This window comes from Eumetopias jubatus, unplaced genomic scaffold, assembly GCF_037043125.1.
Source record: "Eumetopias jubatus isolate StellerSeaLion01/CBP00866 unplaced genomic scaffold, mEumJub1_p1.0 scaffold_12, whole genome shotgun sequence".
NCBI classification, from domain to species: domain Eukaryota; kingdom Metazoa; phylum Chordata; class Mammalia; order Carnivora; family Otariidae; genus Eumetopias; species Eumetopias jubatus.
The window spans coordinates 104893701-104913193 of NW_028274818.1; the positions used below are offsets into that span (position 1 = coordinate 104893701).

A 19493-nucleotide genomic window follows, 5' to 3' on the forward strand; every position below is an offset into this window, starting at 1 on the left:
GTCGGTTAAGCGTCTGCCTTCGGCTCGGGTTGTGATCCCAGGGTCCTTGGATCGAGCCCCGCATCGGGCTCCCTGCTCAGCGGGAAGCCTGCTTCTCCCTCTCCCACTCCCCCTGCTTGTGTTCCCTCTCTCGCTTTCTCTCTGTTAAATAAATAGATAAAATCTTTAAACACACACACACACAAACCACTCAGGAAACAGAATAATTCAAAAAACTTTTAATAAATTGCAAAGACAAGCAAGACAGAATCACTGTGAGTACGGGGAAGGGGAGCACTGATCTGACTCAGGAAGCTTATCAGAAGCCGCAGAGACTGGCTGCCCCTAAGGCCCCCACGCGGGCACTCACAGAGCTGAGGCTGGGTGGAGGACACTCTCCCGGACTAGGTAATCGTTTCTTCCTTCAGCAGTGTCTCCTTTTGTATTGAGCTCAGGTCTCCTCCCAAACTCTCCAGATTCTCCAGGTGGGGGACCCCTTGGGTTTCCTCGATACTCCGGGAATTGGGCAACCGATGGCAGCTAAGGCAGGCTGTTTCTTGAAAGAGGCAGATGGCACCTGGGTAACAGCGAAAGTTTGGGTCAGGCTGGAGAGTGAGGTCAGGAACTCCCTCCTCGAATGTGACCCCCTTGTCTGCACCCGCCCTCCCTAGTTCTCCCCTCCAATATAGAGTATTACAGAGACAGACAGAAAACATAATGCATCACAAGACAAGGCATACAAAAAGATGGATAAAACTCACAGAACCATAGCCAGTGCTGGAAGGCATCTTAGCAACCAGCTAACTATTAATAGGTAAGAAAACAAGGTTTAAGAGGAAGGTCAAACACAAAACCCAGGCCTCTTGATGCCCAACTCAAGACCCCCAGTAAAGTAAAAGAACAGAAAAAGAGAATTAATGTCATAAAACAAATGTAGACTTCTTGAGTGAATAATAAATGCTGTATTAAGGTTAAGGCTAAGAGAAAGAATAACTTCTATGTTCAGCATGATAGCAGACTACATACTCTCCCAATAAAAACAACTAAAATTCTATATAAGATATTTCTTCAGGGGGGAAATCAGAGGGGGAGACGAACCATGAGAGACGATGGACTCTGAGAAACAAACTGAGGGTTCTAGACGGGAGGCGGGTGGGAGGATGGGTTAGCCTGGTGATGGGTATTAAAGAGGGCACGTTCTGCGTGGAGCACTGGGTGTTATAGGCAAACAATGAATCATGGAACACTACATCAAAAACTAATGATGTACTGTATGGTGACTAACATAACATAATAAAAAAAAAAGATATTTCTTCAAACACCTATTTGTAAATACATCATCAAACTGGCATCAGGGTAAGGCATTTTTAGGAACAAAACCCTAGTGAAAACAGAAACCTAGAGAGTTTAAGCAAGCACACAATTAGCCTTCATGTGGGAGACATGCAGTCAACCCAGGTAACTCTGAGTTTCCATTCTGTTGGCCATTTGGGACACAAAATGAGAGGAAAAGCTCGGGGCCTGCTCAAGATGAGCAATCTAAGAAGGGTCTGCCATATGAAGCTAGAACTTTCAAGTTACCTGTATTGACTGAGAATTCATAAACAGAGGCTAGCTGTTCTGTGGGTCTGCAACTAAAATTCACAATACCTGTTGTGATTCTTGGCTAGCTGTGCACCCAAGCACCAAGCAGAAGCAAATGCAAATCCCTTTCTGAAAAAACACTTTAAATACAGGCCTCAAAGAATTTCTACCCAAAAAAAAAAAAAAAAAATCCAAGGAAAATGAATTCACAAACATACCAAGAAACAAGGCACCAGAAGCAAAAGCCTGAAAAACAGCAGCCGATGGACTCAGACCAGCATATCATATCATTCAGTTGTTAAACTTAAAGGACACAGAATGCAAGGTATGCTTAACATGTATAATAAAAATATGTTTAGAGAACAGATTAAAAATATAAGTGAGGGGGCGCCTGGGTGGCTCAGTCATTAAGCATCTGCCCTCGGCTCAGGTCATGATTCCAGGGTCCTGGGATCAAGCCCCACATCGGGCTCCCTGCTCGGCGGGAAGCCTGCTTCTCCCTCTCCCACTCCCCCTGCTTGTGTTCCCTCTCTCGCTGTGTCTCTCTCCGTCAAATAAATGAAATCTTTTTTAAAAAAAATCAGAATAAGAAAGTAAGAGGATAAATTAAACAGCAAATTAGATACAGCAAGAGATAAAATTACTGGATGAGCCTAAGACGGATCCAGAGATATGATTAGAATGCAGCATGGAAACACAGAGGTGAAAAATATGAAGGAAAAAAAAATCAAACATAAAAGACAGAAGGGTGGATGCGTCTAATAATATGAACTTCAGAAAGAAAGACTGAAAAAATGGGGAAGAAGCAGTATTTGAAGAGACAATAGGTAAGAATTTTCCAGTACAGGGGCGCCTGGGTGGCTCAGTCAGTAAGCGTCTGCCTTCGGCTCAGGTCATGATCCCAGGGTCCTGGGATCGAGCCCCGCATCGGGCTCCCTGCTCGGCGGGAAGCCTGCTTCTTCCCTCTCCCACTCCCCTGCTTGTGTTCCCTCTCACTGTGTCTCCCTCTGTCAAATAAATAAATAAAATCTTTAAAAACTATATATGTGAGGGAAAAGAGTATAAAAATACATGAATTAAGGGGAAATATAATTTCCAGTTATAAAAACAGATTGAAATAAAAATTTAATAGGTGAAGCAGCCAACTAGACACAGCTGAAAAGTGAATGGATGAAACTGAAGATACATCTATATGAGTTATTCAGAATGCAGCCCAGAAAGACAAAGAGATGGAAAGCATGAAAAGAGAGAGAGAGACATAGGATAGAGTGACAAAGTCTAACAGATGTCTTCCTGGAGTTCACAAAGGAAAGAAAAGAGAAGGAAAGAACATAGAGATATAAAAGAGATTAAAATGATCGAGAAATTTTGAAAGACATCATTCCTCAGACAGTTCATACCACAAGTCATGATACAAATATCCACACCCAGTACCTAAAGTACCAAAGAAAGTCTGAGAAAAAACAAAGATTGCTTCAAAAAGAATGATATTTTTAGAGTCAACAACAATGGAAGTGGTAAAATAATAATAATAAATAATAATAACAGAATAATATCTTGAATGCTTGGGGATACTGACAACTTAAAAATGTAAGTTCAGCAAAACTAATTTTCATAAACAAAAATGAAAGGAAGATAATTTCATACAAACAAAATATGAGAGAGTGTATCTCTAACTGACCCTAACTAAAACCCATTATAAAGGATGTATTTCAGGGGGCGCCTGGGTGGCTCAGCCGTTAAGCGTTTGCCTTCGGCTCAGGTCATGATCCCAGGGTCCCGGAATCGAGTCCCACATCGGGCTCCCTGCTCAGCGGGAAGCCTGCTTCTCCCTCTCCCACGCCCCCTGCTTGTATCCCTCTCTCGCTGTGTCTCTCTCTGTCAAATAAAGAAAATCTTTAAAAATAAATAAATAATAAAGGATGTATTTCAGGCAGAAGGACAGAAGGTTTGATAAGCAACTAAATTGGTAAATATGTGGGTAAATTTAAATAACCAACAAATATCAAATGCATAAAATAACAATACAATCAAATATATAGAATTAAAAAGAAAAGAGAAGAAACTAAAACGTGCAAAATAGCATATAAATTGGGAAGGCTTTACCTTGTATTATTTATAAAGAAAATAAATATGTTGATGAACTTTCAACTTTGTTTAGTAAGCATGTTAAAATATCAAGAGTAGCTACTACAAGAATACAAATAGACTACATAACTTCCAAACTAAAGAGGGGGAAAATATAATGAGAACTGTATTGATAAAAGTCAATCAATTCAAAGCAATGCAAGAGAGCTTGGGGGGGTGGGGAGCAGAAAAAACTGAAAACAAAAAGTAAGGTGGTAGGAAAAAATAGAAATATATCAGTAGTCACAATAAATGTAAGTCAATAATAAATACTCCAGTTAAAAGACAACAATTATAAAACTGGATGAAAAAAATATAATCATCAGCTATATGATTACATATAAGTAAAAGATTAGAAAGATATATAACAGGCAAATACTAACCTAAAGAATGTAGAAGTAGCTAGAGTAATATCAGATAAAACAGACTTTAGCAAAAGGGATTACTAGAAATAAAAAGGATCACAGCATGCATAATGATTAAAAGTTCAAGTCACCAGTAAAACAGAACAATTCTTTTTTTTTTGCCTTTAAAATCATTTTATACACAATTTTCCCAACTTGTTCCCCCCCCAAGTTAACAGAGCATGAACGGCCCTCCACATCAATACATAAAGACTTACTATACTTTTTAACAGCTACATAGTACTTCGTTACATGAATGTAACATAATTTTATATATTTCCCTTCCTTAGATAATGCTGCTGAGAACATTCTTGTATTTTCCCATACTTGTGCTAGTATTTCCATTTCATTGGGTTTTCAAAGGCTTGTTCTACAGCTATAACTGGTAGACTTTCCTTCTTCATGTTGAACTGAAAATCTGTCAACCTGTGAATTTCTCTGCGGCTGCCACTCCTTTGATGTGGTTTTCTACTTCGCTGTGAGCACGAGTCCAGGCTTATAAAAAATTGTGAATACAATTTCATTATACATATATTTGTCTCTTTTACTGGTAAACTTGAACACATGTGTTTTCTTGCTTTATCCTTGAAGCAAGTATGATGCAATTAAAACGTGAGTTAACTTTGTTAATAACTGAATTTCTGGACAGGTATGCTTTTACAGGAGACTGTGATTTTGTGGATCTTTCCACGTTGCTTCAACTCTGTTTCTTGGCCTGAGTGATGCCAACCACATCTGTGCATTCTGTGGTAGAGCAAGGTCAATTGTTAGGCTGTCATTAAGCTGCTTATGAAGACAGTTTAGAAGAGTTTTGCAGGCAAAAATCAAGAGGAAAGTTTCCATATATGTGTAAGCTCTGCCCCTCTGAAACTGGCATCTGAATTGCCAGGAATAGTTCCTATCCTGTTAAGTTGGAAGTAATGAGAAAGGAAAACAGGGCATATAAGTGAATGAGATTGAGAACTGCCTATAGGAAGTAGGCCCTATGGTACTTTTATTTTTTTTCAGCTTTTTAAAATTAATGTAATTTTCTTTATTAGAAAAATATACTTGGATATCTTTACCATTTCCATTTTTTTGAAAAACAAATTCATTATTTTCAGCTATTGTTTTAATTTTTTTTATTGTGGTAAGAATGCTTAACATGAGATCTACCTACCTAACAAATTTGCGAGTGTACAGTTAGTATTCTTAACTATAGGCATTATGTTGCGCAGCACATCTTTAGAACTTACTTATCTTGAATAACTAAGACATTATATCCATCGAACAACATTTCATCTCACCCTCCTAGGCCCTGGCAACTACCATTCTACTCTGCTTCTACAACTTCAACTATTTTGGTCATCTCATATTGTGCAGTCATGCAGTATTTGTCCTTCTGTGACTAGCCTAAAATAGGACAATTCTAAATCAAGATTAGAACAATATAATGAATAAGCTTGATCTAATGTTTATAAAAGTTGCACTCAACATAAAACATGAAAATGGACCTCAAACTAGGCTATAAAACAAGTCTCAATAAATCTGAACACATTAGGATTATATAGACCATGATCTCTCATCACATTGAAATCAAGTCAAAATCATTTAACACAAAGATACAATAAAAAATTATATGCTTGGAAATGTAAAAGTATAGTTTAAAATAATTCATGGATCAAAAAAATCATAAGGGGAACTAGAAAATATTTGAAATAGAACAGTAACATAAAATACTGCATATGAAAATGGGAGCTACAAATGAAGCAATTCCTACAGGGAAATTGAAGCTTTAATTGCCTACTTAGAAAAGAAGAAGTAGGGGCGCCTGGGTGGCTCAGTCAGTTAAGCGTCTACCTTCGGCTCGGTCATGATCCTGGAGTCCCAGAATAGAGCCCTGCATTGGGCTCCCTGCTCAGCGGGAAGTCTACTTCTCCCTATGCCCCTCAACCCTCTCATGCTCTCTCTCTCTCATCCTCTCTCTCTCAATTAAATAAATAAAATGTTAAAAAAAGAAAAGAAGTAAGCAATGAGTTTAGATCCTGACTTAAGAAGCTGGAAAAGGAATAGCAGAATAAATGCAAAAATGTAGTAGCGAGGGAGGTTCAAAATAAGAAGGAAGAATTAATTAAATAGGAAACAAACACAAAATATGAAGGTTCAAGAAAGCTAAACGTGGGCGCCTGAGTGGCTCAGTTGGTTAAGCGACTGTCTTCGGCTCAGGTCATGATCCTGCAGTCCCGGGATCGAGTCCCGCATCGGACTCCCTGCTCAGCAGGGAGTCTGCTTCTCCCTCGGACCTTCCCCCCTCTCATGCTCTCTATCTCATTCTCTCTCTCAAATAAATAAATAAAATCTTTAAAAAAATTTAAAAAAAAAAAGAAAGCTAAACGCCAGTCCTTTGGAAAGACTAAAAATGTGGTAAACCTCTGACAAGTCTGGCAATGAAAAAAGAAAAAATTAAGTATGAAAAATGAAGCACGTAACTACAGATGCACCACAAAATAAAGTTAAAAAAGAAAACATTTCGAGTAGCTTTATGTCAATAAATTTCAAAATTTAGCAAAATATATAAACTTATAGAAATATATATAAATTACCAAAACTAACTCAAGGAGAAATCAAATACCTCAATAGTCCTATAGTCATTAAAAGAAACTGAATCATGAGCTTAAAATTCTCCCACAGAGAAATACCATGCTCCTTCTACAAACAAGCTTAGTTGTACAATTAAATACTTAAGATGGTAAAAATGAATGAACCCTGATGTAATGTATGGTGATTAACATAACGATAAAACAATTAAAAAAATGAATGAACCCTAGAGTTCCTTGTATTAACATGGAGGTTATACTGTTGTATAAACACAGTATGATCATACAAAGTTTTAAAACAAGTAAAACAAAGTAATAAGTTGTTTAAGGATAAATACACATGTAGTAAATATGATTATCACAAACTTCAGAATAATCGGTTCCTGAGGGGAGACAAGAGAATCAGATCAGGAAGAGCCACAGGGTTGAGGGGGGAAAGACTTCAAAGATACTTAATATTCTACCATATTTCATCAATGTTGACAAGCCCATTCTTTTCACGTTTCTGAAATGAGGATGTGCCTTACGAGCTACAACACCTTATAATTAATTATTCTTGGCATCCTTTTTTCTTTCTCGGTGATACATAAATAAGAATGTAACTTACAAACAGTGGATTCCATGAAAATATGGCTAGTTCTTAAACTAAATGGTGGAAATGGGCAGACAGTTTATTTTTAATTACCTAGCTCATATATTATAAATATTTTTATATATTCAGTGTATAATAAAATCAGGTTAAAATAGATTATGTTATGGGTCAGGTTAATATAGCAGGAAGATGGGGTGCCTGGGTGGCTCAGTTGGTTAAGCGACTGCCTTCGGCTCAGGTCATGATCCTAGAGTCCCGGGATCGAGTCCCACATCGGGCTCCCTGCTCAGCGGGGAGTCTGCTTCTCCCTCTGACCCTCTTCCCTCTTGTGCGCTCTCTCTCTCATTCTCTCTCTCTCAAATAAATAAATAAAATCTTTAAAAAAAAATATAGCAGGAAGATTAGGAAAAAGGACAAAATTAGAGAGTATTGAGGGCTTAGATGGTGATGGTATATAAAGATAAGACAGTAAGGTGAAGGTGAGGTGAATAAGATCATAGATTCCAAGAGAGAGAGATAGGCACCGAAACCTGTAGGAGTCAGGACAGAATAAGATAGAATATGAAACCTGGAGGTTGGTTCTAAAGTCAAGGGGGACAAGGATGAGAGATAGGGCTGAGCTCTAGAGCAGTGCTGTTCAGTAGAGCTTTCTGCAATGACGGGAATTTCTATATCGGCACCACTAAATATGGCAGCTACCAGATACATCATAATGTTACCAAACACCTGAAATGTGGCTAGCATGGCTGAAGAACTGAATTTCTATTTACTTCACTTTAATTAATTAAATAGCCACAAGTAGCTAGTGACTACAGTTTTGGACAGCACCACTCTAGAGCGTCCATGGCTCTTGAATCCAGACAGAGGACAGGGAGAAGGGCACCAGCCCCAGGACACTCACCAGCCACTATGAACAGAACGATGGCAAAGCCAAGGACGTAGTAAGGCCACTGCACGGAGATCTGGGGGGGGGTGGGCTTCATCCTCAGATTCTGGATCTCCAGGGCATGCAGCAACAAGGCCAGGAAGGCACAGACCCCTGCAGGGTCACAGGGAGGCACTCTTGCTCTCTTCCCATGGTTCCCACCTTTGCCCTTAATCAGACAGAGTCACGTGGCCCACAACCAGTGTGGCTCCTGTGTGGAGGCTCTTTTCCCCAGCCCACATCTGTGCCCTCTCAGAGCCCGTAACCTCTACCCCACATGCCTGTCTTTCCCTCCATCCCAGCTCATTTCAAAGCCCATGTGCCTCACCTCCCAGGGGCCCCAAAACCAGAAATCCCTTTCCCGGGTCCCCTCTGTGCCCATGCCATTGGCTGACTCCAGATGGGGCCCCCTGGGTGTGATGCTTTGGGTACAACTCAACCTGATCTTCCCACTGTGAGCGTTCCACCTCCTTCATGTGATGGGAGCCTCCCAGGGTAGGGCCATGGCCAGCCTTTTAAAGTCAAAAGGTTCCAAAGGGCAGAGATGGAGTCTTCCAACCATTTGTCCAAGAAACACTTATATTCCACTTATATTATATATTTCACTTCCGTATTATCATTGTGTGCCAGATTCTGTGACAGTTGCTGGGATAGAGGTTATGGTAAAAAGACCCCCAGACAAATGGCCCCAAGCCAACACAGTGAGTGCTGTGCTAGTTGGAAGTGCAGGGTGTCAAGCGACCCCCGGGAAGAGCGACTGTCATCCTGGAGGGCAGGCTGCCTCAGAGAAGGCAGCAGGAGAGAGGGGCCCTAAAAATTCCCGCTCTCCTGACATCACAGAAACCAACCATCTCCCTGCCTTTGGGTGCCCCTCTCAAACCCTCCCCAAAGCTGAGGCTTGCCTGAGGACAAGGCTTGCCTGCCTGTTCCACACCTGTGAGGAAGCTGATGAAGGCTGACACCAAATTGCGCTTCCGGGTCCTCGGAAAGAGCTGAGATGCAAAGGACACCAGGATGAAGGTGGTGAGGAAAGACAGGATGACTGCAGACAGCAGGAAAACGCGGCCGAGAATGATGTGCACTGTGGGGGAGGGAGGCTGGGCTGCAGCTGGGCACCCTGACCCGTGACAGGGGACAGAGCCCCGCAGAGCCTGCACAGAGAAGGCCCCCGGAGCTCGGCACCCTCAGTCCCACAGTGCGGCCTGGGACCATGGCTCCAACCCCACCACTTTGCCTCCAAGAGTGCTCTGGTCCCAACATTTTGTTCCCTGTGACATGGAAGGGTATGGGGAAAAAAAATTAGATGGGCAAACGGTCATTTTAATAAACAATAAAAATTATAAAATTTGCATGTGAAAACGTGAAGAATTGCATCAGTACTCGTCACACTGAAAAAAGCCGCAGGTGGAAAATCAGAACTTGTGAGGTTAAGATGTTCTGAACTCTGGGGGGAATGCTTGTTTAATTATCCTGGTTCACAGAAGTAATGAAACACACCCAAAATAGCAGAGCCAGGGTCTTGATGATCCCCTACTATTGGCGTGACTCAGACCCATGTTAAAACAAGTTTGTATACCCTCCTAAGCATGCAGAGATGGACAGCTGGTCGTAGGACAAAAAGACAAAGGTGTTGCTAAAGACCCAAATGTTCTAGATTCTACTCTTGGGTTAAACCAATGGTTCTCAATCGGGGGCAGTTTTACACCCCCACCAGGGATATTTGGCAGTGCTAAGAGGTAATTCTGGTTGTCGCAACTGAGGGCATCAATCGGGTAATAGAGGGTAAGGGTGCTGTTAACTGTCCTGCAAGGAACAGGAAAACCCCCACAAGAAAGATTACCCAGCCAAAGTGTCAGTAGTGCCAAGGCTGAGGAACTCCAGATCAAAGAGCGCACACAGTGTGGCCCATCTTCCCCAAAGAGGTTTCTCCTCTTCTATTACCAGGAGAGAGCCCCTAAAGGCTCTTCCCCAAAGAGGCTCACCTCTTTTCCAAGACAGACATCCTCCTGACCCTCCCAAGTCCCTTGTAAAACACGGCCTCGGGTGCGTCCACAGTCCATTGAGCTCATATTCATGTGCATTCCCTTGAAAACGCGGTACTCGGGCCTAAGCACCTTATCTGCAGAGCTGCCACCCAGAGTTGGACAGGTGTTTGGCAGAGGGGACAAGTGGGGGCTGAAATCCAGCCTGCGCTCTACTAACAAGGTTGTTCCCCAGCTGGGAGCTGTGCCCACACAAAAAGGTCCCATGTCGGGGAGCTAACTGCAGCCCTGAGAGGTGATGGGGCCTCACACAGTAGGGCAGGACCCCCACCCCTCCATCCTAGGTGGAGCCACTCCTACCCCAGAAATAAACTTTGTTGCTGACACATTTGCTGCTGACCCTGGTGGTCAACTTGATACTATTAACCTTTTGCTAGCCATATATTTTCCTCTAACCTCCAGAGCAGAGACTCAGAAAATGCCCTTATGGGCTTATTAAATTCTGTCCTCTCTGACTCCATCCAGTCCTCTGTCACCCAAGTCCCTACGCTGGCCCCATCTACCCCTCTCCTGTGCCTACCTCCATCCCTCCTTACCTGATAAGGGTCGAGGCTTCCAGCATTTGATATGGAAGCAGTTCTCAAACAGGCCACTGAAAAACACCTCGTGGGACTCCTCGTTTACAAGCCGCACCCAGAAGGGAAAGATGGAGACCAGCAGTATGAGCAGGTAGCCCAAGGAGGTCAAGGCGGGGGCTATGGCCCACGTGAATCCCTTTACGTCTTTGTCCTCTAAAGTCAGCATCACCTGTTCAAGGGAAAAGGGAGGGGCGAGGAGATGACGCCTGCAGAAATGTTAGCACATACACGAGCCTCAGGAAATGTTGATTTCTCTGCGTGGATAAATTTTACAACCTCTTCAGCAGACCTAAAAAATGCATAAGACATTTTCTGCTGCTAAGTCACCGGGGGATCTTGGGCAAGTAGGGTCCCTTCTCTGAGCCCCAATTTCAGCCTCAATAAAATGAGGTTTAGGTTGGACTAGGCCATCCCCAAACCTCCGCCAACTCTAAAGTTCTCGCCACTGGATTCTGTTAACAATCACCCCACCTACAAAGACCCTCCACACTGTGCTCCACAGGCAGCTAACAGCCAATAGCCCTGGGGTTTCAGGATGACCATAGGGGTGGTAATTAGGCCAGGGTCTGAAGTGTAGAAGACAAGGCCCTCAGAGTGAGTCAGCTGCTCTCTCTGGTCCACACCCTGTGCAAACATCTGTGCTCATGCCCAGGCACTGTGGCCTCTCTCGGTCCTGAGGCAGACCCCCTCACTGCAGCCGGGGCAGGGAGTGTCTCTGAGGTTGTGGGACTTGCAGAGGGCAGAGTGTGGGTGCACTCTTGCAACCCCCCTCCCAAATCTGCTGTTTATAAACACGTGAACAGCTATTCCTCTCTGAGTGCCGTCAGACTGGTTTGCAAACATCCTCATGGGCTCTCACCTCCTTCCTGTCACTAGCTTCTCTTCTTCCCACCTGAATAATCCTTCCCTCCGTCCAAAGCTCCCCTTAGATCTTCCCTCCACCCTCCAGGCCACACTGATGAGTCACCTCAACTGCCAGGTCTGTTTCCTTTGCTCTAAAATGATGGAGTCGGTCAGCCCCGAGAGCAGTCCTAGCTCTAAAACTCTCTGGTAGGAGAGTTCATGGCTCCATCCTGACTCCCATGCTCCAGATGGGACGGAGTTCGCTAGACACTGTCAGCAGATGGTCTGTGCCCCTGTCTGTCCTCCCACAACCTCAACTTGTCTAAAACGGGCCTTCGTGTTTTCCCCCATTTCGGCCATGATCTGTCACCATGCACTGGCCTGGAGCTCACGCTGGCCTCTCTCTCTCTCACCACACCTCCATCTCATCGGCCTTCCTCCCAGGAAGCCCCCAAGCCCCCACCCTTCCTGCCTGACGCCCACAGGTCTCCTTTCCAAGCACCTCCAGCCTCCACACGGGCCTTCCTTCCCTGGGGGTGCCCTCTCTGCCTTCCCTGTAAAGCTCAGCTTGGCCCCGTAAACCACATGCAGCCCTCCCAGCCACTAGCCACTGTCCGTCATTCCCTCCACACTTACTGGACGCCCCATGCCCAGCTCAGGCCAGCGGCAGCGATTCAGGGATGAAAAAAGACAGGAACTCACAGGCTCTTGGTAACTATGGGGGAGAAAGACACATAAACAGGTCACTGGGTACAATGCTTTCCTTCCCCCTGCCTGGGTGACTTCAGGGCCAGGTGCACCCCAGCGCACCACATCCTGTCTGTCATTGTCCCCCTCCTCCACCCCCCTACCACCCCGCGGCTCTCCAGCGAGGAAGACCTTGCCAGCCTTTTGGAACAGCCCTTAGCACAGGGATTGGATGACTGTGCCCCATGGATATACAACTTGGGGGATGCACTGATCCAGGCCAGACTCAAAGGACCCTAGCCATGTTAATACAACAGGGAATCGGGAGCCTGGGTGGCTCAGTTGGTTAAGCGACTGCCTTCGGCTCAGGTCATGATCCTGGAGTCCCGGGATCGAGTCCCGCATCGGGCTCCCTGCTCAGCAGGGAGTCTGCTTCTCCCTCTGACCCTCCCCCCTCTCATGTGCTCTCCCTCTCTCTCATTCTCTCTCTCAAATAAATAAATAAAATCTTACAACAGGGAATCGGCAGATCCCTTTGTACTGCTGAAATGGAGAACAGGAGAGAAAGACCCACCACTGGTCCAGGATCTGATAGTCAGTCAGCGCTGGGGCAAGGACCAGAATCCCACATGGTTGCCCTCCCTCTCACTTCAGGCCTCAGGCCAGGAGTTCAGATTGGTGACTCTCAAATCAGGAATTTAGTGGAACCTGTGAATTCTGCCTACTAGATATGCTCATTTGCATGTGTGAGAGAGGGAGAGTGAATGGGGGGGAGGGAGGGATAGAATTGCCAAAACTTTTTATTTTGCCAAAAGCATTCAAAACAGGGACGCCTGGGTGCTCAGTCGGTTAATCCTCTGATCCTGGGGTCCTGGGATCGAGTCCTGCATGGGGCCCTCTGCTTAGCAGGGAGTCTGCTTCTCCCTCAGCCTGCCGCTCCCCCTGCTTGTGCTCGCTCGTTCTCTCTCTGACAAATAAATAAAATCTTAACAAAAAAAAAGCATTCAAAACAAAACAAAAACAACTGTCAGCAACTATCACACTGTCTTAATTATTATTTAAAAAGACCCAGGAAAGTAAAAGAGTTGCTCGCTCCTGGAGCCTGGACGCCCGGGAGCCACCATGGGCCTGGGGGAGCTTCCTCAATCCCGGTTCCCTCTGGAAGAGGCCCTGAGCCACCCTGCAGCAGCCTGAATGCAGCCCTGTCCCCTCCCAAGGCCCCGCGCAGCCCCCGGGTCAGCAGGGAACTGTACTGGGGGTTGAAAGAGGTGGGCAACAGAAAGTATATCTGGGTCGGAATGGTGGGGGTACCTGTCAGGGCCTCAGGGAGGCTCATTTCCTTTCCCACCAGTGATTCGGGGCAACTTGGGCAGCAAACTGACCCCAATTTGGTCAGAGGATCCTTCCTGCTGACAAGTCTCCTCGGCCCTTCTCTGGCCCCAAAACCACGGGGACATTTTCCAGACCCCAAAATGGACCCAGATCTGACGATCCGCCCCCACCCCGCAGTGAGTCCCAACAGCCCCATAGGGTTCTGTGTGGCCTGGAGGTGGGGGGTTGGGGGCCCTCTCTACGCCCCCCTCTCCGTGGAGCCACCCCACCCCTCCCTCCCCCGTGGCCTCCCCTCCCTCCTTGGGCACCGTTGGGGTCTCCTGGGCAGGACTTCCCTTCAGGAGGGCCCCCATACGGCGGGGCGACCCCTCACCCGCCCCTCGGACCCATGGCCCTGAGCTTCTGTTGGCCCTGGAGGCCCGCAGCGAGAGGATGCGCCGTCCGCCCATGGAGTCAGCGGGGCCCTGCGGAAGCGGTTAGGGACTCACCCAACCTGTGGCCGCGCCCTCCGCTCACCTGGCCCTTGGCCCAGAGGCACCTGGCCTCCGGGGCTGTTCGCGGGGCGGGCCTCGCTCAACGGTGCGCTGAAGGGGGTGGGGGTGGAAGCGATCGGGAGCCGGGCGGAACTGAATTCGAATTCCAGCTCTGCCATTACCAGCAGGGTGATCTTGGGTAAGTTACTTCTCCTTCCTGGGTGTCAGTTTTCTCATCTGTGAAACGGGAATAATAATAGTAACTCTTCCGGTCGGATGGCTGAAAGGGTCTAATGATAAGCGCCTGGAAGAAGCGCCCTCACTTCTCAGGAGCCTGCCAAGTCACTCCCTTTCTCCAACACCCTCACCGCGCCCCGCCCCCGGCCCCACCCCTGCGGCCTCCTGAGCCCCTGTCCTGCGCATGGCCCGATCACCCTCAGGCCTCCCTCATCCTCTGTCCCTCTCCCCTTCTCTGCGCTCCCCTAAGAAGGCTGGCGGCACCTCTGACCACGCGGGCTGGGTTTAAACTGCGGGAAGAATCTTCAAAGAGAGGGCACTGGGTGGAGGTAGGACTGGTCTCCAGCTTTGGGAGACTGGTAGGGGCCGGAGTGGCCACACTTGGAGCTGGATAAGCCACCAGTCCCCACCTAACCCTAACCCCCCCCACACATCCCACCCTGCTTTGAGTCTGCCCTCATCAAGGAAATGCATTTGTAACTCCAAGATTTTAAAAAGCCAGTACCATCTCTGGCACTTCCTCCCACCTTTCCACTAGCCCTGGACATAGTCAAAAACAACAGGAAGGCATGAGGTGGGAGGGACCACTGATTTACCCAATCACCTGGGAGAGGCATGTGACAGGCCCCTGTACTGTCCAAGATTCTATTTGTCATCAGGTTCAGGACCCAATTTGTAGAAGCTCACCAGGGAGAGCCTCTACTGGCTGAGCCGGCAGGACCAGAGCTAGGCCAGGAAGACGCCCCTGGAACACTTTCTGCCTTGATCTCTAGCAGATAACTTTAATCTCCTCCACCCGGTTGGATTTCATTCTCCAGGTGATGGGGGAAACAGTCTGCTTCCAGACTCACATCCCTATATTTAGCCGCCTTGGAGAAAAAGAATGTTTTCCTCACCCTATTCTCACTCCTGCTTGGTCCACGATTTCCCAGGGAAGCATTCTAATAAGCTCAGCTCGGGTCACATGCTCATTCCACTCTGGTCAGAAAAGGTTAAGTCAGCTGTGGGTTAGGGTTTAGGGTTAGGTTTAGGGGTTAGGATTAGGTCATTGAGAAGCCAGCAATTTGGATCACCTATCTGGAGCAACATAAGAACTTTCTTAAAGGAAGAAGGATGGTGTTCTCAGAAGGGAAAATTACAGCAGACCCTGACAGTGTTTTCATATGCACTGTTATATAATACTTTAGATATCATTACACAGTAAATCCAAATGACAGGCATTATCATCCTCATATTGCAGATGAAGAAACTGAGTCTCAGGTTAAGAACTTGCCCAAAAGATCATGGATGGTTGCTAAAAACATTAGCCTGTAGAAGAAAAGATTTGCATGGTGCTAGAATTTATCATCCCTAAAAATTACTAATTCACTAATTACAAAGGGAAAACACCTTTACATAGGAGTGATCTGGCAGTCGCTACCTTTAACAGGTGAACAAACAGCACTACTTAGGGTAGAATAATTTGACGTCAGTTGCCTACTGAGATGATACAGTATGGAGACATGACATGTGAGGTATTCTTGCTAAAAATGCTTAATCAAGCCACTAAACCTTGTTCCAGTTTAGAGGAAATGCAGGGGGTTGGGAAGAAAGTTAAATACCACCACAAGAGGGATGCCTGGGTGGCTCAGTCGGTTAAGCATCTGCCTTCGGCTCAGGTCATGATCCCAGGGTCCTGGGATTAAGTCCCACATTGGGTTCCTTGCTGAGCGGGGAGCCTGCTTCTCCCTCTGCCTGCCTCTATCTCTCTCTCTTTGATAAATAAATAAAATCTAGGGGAAAAAAATACCACCACAGGAAAACAGACAAATCAGTTTTGTGGAAAATTCTAAAGGATAACTGTTCTTGACTCCTCCAAAGTCAAGGTCATTTAAAAAAAAAAAAGGTAGAGGAACTACTCTAGATTAAAAGAAACTAAAGGGACCAAAAAAAAAAAAAAAAAAGAAACTGAAGGGACATAAAGCCAAATGTAATGTGACCCTTGATTTTTCCCCCCCAATTCAAAATAAAATAGCTATAAAACACATTCTTGGGGCAACTGGGGAAAGTCTGAATATGGACTGCATTTTAGACGGTATTAGGGAATTAAATTCTTTTTCTTAGGTATGTTAATAGTGTTGCAATTATATAGGAAAACAACCTTACTCTTAGAGAAGCTCACTTTCAAATAATTCAGAAAAAAAGTATATGGATAGAATGCAGATATGGGAAAACAATAATAATTATTGATCTGAGTAGGGGATATGTAGGGTGTTCATTTATACTATTTTTCAACTTTTTGGTATATTGAAATCTCTCAGATAAAATTATTGTTGAAGAACATATAGGGGCACCTGGGTGGTTCAGATGGTTAAGCATCTGCCTTTGGCTCAGGTCATGATCTCAGGGTCCTGGGATCGAGCCCCACATCGGCCTCCCTGCTCAGCCGGGAGTCTGCTTCTCTCTCCCCACTCCTGTTCTCTCACTTTCACTCTCTCCTCAAATAAATAAGTAAACTCTTGAAAAAAAAAATATATATATACACACACACACATACAGCTGGACCCTAAACTCAGGTGTATCATTCAGCTACACAGTATCTGAGTGCTTTCTCAAATGTCAGATACGGTGTTTGCTGCATACAGTCCTTGCCCTCATGGAGCTTGCAATCTAGCACAGAGACAGGTAACCGAATAAATCTTTTTTTTTTAAGGTGATCAATGCACAAAAGCAGCATAGCATGCTACAAGGATTGCAGAGGACAATTCAGTTCAAAGGAAGACCTGCAAGGAGGCAGGATTTAGACGGAATCTTATCCCCGAAAGGGGGACTGCATTGTGCAAAGGTTTTTACTCGCTCTACAGCAAGCACTACTATACATGACACACACGTGTGCACATGCACACGGAAAAGTCTCACTTACCTTTGCTATGTGCAATGCACATAAATAATTTCTATCCCACTCTGATCCTGCCTACTTTTTTCTTTTACCCTCAGTGCTGGTTCCAACTCACTCAAAAAGATAAATTAATCTTTTTTTTTTTTCAAAGATTTTATTTATTTGACACAGAGAGATAGCCAGAGCAGGAACACAAGCAGGCGGAGGAGGAGAAGGAGAAGCAGGCTTCCCGCCGAGCAGGGCGCCCGATATGGGGCTCGATCCCAGGACCCCGGGATCATGACCTGAGCCGAAGGCAGACGCTTAACGACTGAGCCACCCAGGTGCCTCTATGATAAATTAATCTCATGACCCACTAGCTGCTTTGACCTACATTTGAAAAATACTTTGTTCAAGGACACAATGAATTTTAAAATGACTGGAAGGAGTAGCCCCAAGAGGACGGAAGAAATCAATGGGCAGAGCTGGGACGTGAAGGGTCTTGTAATTTCATCCTATGAGAGGTGAGATTAAAGCAGTCACGTTTGGGTCCCAAGGCCCAAACTTCTCTTCCTCCTCCTATCTTCCCTTTGCACAAGACTCCTACCTCTTTAAGCAGAGCACAGGAAATGCCTCTCACTCAGGGGTCCCAAGGCTGTGTACACAGCATGGCCAGGGACTACCAGGCCCGCCCCCACTAGGACTGCAAATTTTAGAATGTGTGCACAGGTTTAGGTTATAGCCTCCTCTGGAAGCATTTTCATATTTTCCCAGGTCCAGGGTAGAGTTCAGGCAAGGGAAGAGTAACTGCCTGCTGGAAAATGGGGTGGAGTCCCCATGAGCTGGGGCTCTGACTTCCCCTACGCTCTGTGCTTCCTTGGGCCAGAGCTTCAAAGGGAAAATCCAAATCGCCCAAACTGCAGTTTTACCAGGTAAGGAGCTGGGAAGTGAGCAGGTGCCTGCCCACCCCCCCACCCCCAGACCGAGCTTACTGCCCGCAGGGAATCCAATAGCTGGCCCCCTCCCACAGCTCCTTCCACCTGGGACACCCTCTCTCCACTTTCACATAGGAGCACTCCATACTCCCAGCGCCTTCCTCTTGCTAGCCCTTAGTGACTATGCCACAGATCCTATGCGGTCTTTTTGTGTCTTTTTCTCAGCACCTGTATATTGTATAGGTTCTCAACCTTGGGTGCACATTAGAATTACCTGGGAACTTGCAAAATCCCAATATCCAGGCCAGACTCCACACCATAAAATCTGTGCGATTGGAACGGAGGCATCAGTACTTTGAAAGTTCCCCAGGTGATTCCAGTATGCAACCTAAGTTACAAATTCCTGCACTACTGGGTCCTGTTGCAGCTAGGAGCCATGAGGGGGCAGGGAGGTGGGGTTACTATGGGGTCAGGTGACCAGCCATCCTGGTTTACACAGGACTGAGTATTTCCTGACATGGGACTTTCAGTACTAAGACTGAGAAAGTCCTGGCCAACAGCTGGGCTGAGTGGTTGCCCTTGTGTTTACCTGCGGTCTAAGGGCTTGGTCAATTGGCCACTTGTAATACTTGCGCCCAAAGAACCAGAACCCCACTTTAGTGGGTTGTTTTTTTTTTTTTTTAAACATTTTATTTCTTAATCTCTATAACCAACACGGGGCTTGAACTTACAACCCCGAGATCAAGAGTCACATGCTCTACTGACTGAGCCAGCCAGGCATCTCCCCAACTCCAACACACACCAACTTTGGTGCCTTTGATGCTGCTAGACAAACGCTTTTCTCCCCTTTCCTGGTCTCCACAGACACCTCTGCCTTTGGAGCCTGGCACGTGACCCCTGCTATTCTCTGCCAATCAGAATCCCGCCTAGCCTTCAACCCCAACTCATCAAGCCTGCCTCATCCCTGAAGCCTCTCAAGACTCCACAGAAGGAAAGGGCCCTTTCTGTGGTGAAGGGAGTGGGGAAGGACTCAAGGAGGGTTGTGTGTCGAGTGGAGTAAGCAGGCACACTGGCTCAGAGCTCAGGCCTGACCTCACATAGTGCGAGTCCATACTCGGGACATCCAGAAGGCAAGGCGGTCCTTAGAGCAAGGTGACCCTCAGTGCTGATAATCACCTATCGATTACAGAGGAAGAAAAGTAGAGGAGTGCAGACAGGAGATCTGAGACAAGAAGATTTTGGTGTCTGGTAAACAGATTCATTCCAGAGCCATCCACTCAATATCTACTGTGTGCACAGTACCAGACCAGGCTTGGGGGCTA

At 45.9% G+C, this 19493-nt stretch overlaps 1 protein-coding gene across 3 annotated transcripts in view; it reads right to left on the bottom strand.

Moving 5' to 3' along the window:
- Nucleotides 1-203: 203 nt before the first annotated feature.
- The window catches only part of TMEM225B (transmembrane protein 225B), a 31887-nt gene continuing 12597 nt past the window's right edge, over nucleotides 204-19493 (bottom strand). Inside the window, exons 1-8 of one of the 3 annotated variants that reach the window (XM_028088514.2) lie at nucleotides 15276-15352; nucleotides 14186-14379; nucleotides 12287-12365; nucleotides 10766-10976; nucleotides 9122-9268; nucleotides 8628-8699; nucleotides 8164-8301; nucleotides 204-556 (exon numbers count right to left, since the gene is read on the bottom strand). In XM_028088514.2, coding sequence (XP_027944315.1) covers nucleotides 384-556; nucleotides 8164-8301; nucleotides 8628-8699; nucleotides 9122-9268; nucleotides 10766-10976; nucleotides 12287-12298 — 753 coding nt within the window. In that variant the 5' untranslated portion in view covers nucleotides 12299-12365; nucleotides 14186-14379; nucleotides 15276-15352 and the 3' untranslated portion in view covers nucleotides 204-383. Of the gene's footprint in view, nucleotides 557-8163; nucleotides 8302-8627; nucleotides 8700-9121; nucleotides 9269-10765; nucleotides 10977-12286; nucleotides 12366-14185; nucleotides 14380-15275; nucleotides 15353-19493 lie in introns of those variants that run through there. The other 2 variants (XM_028088512.2, XM_028088515.2) reach the window with 2 other exon arrangements.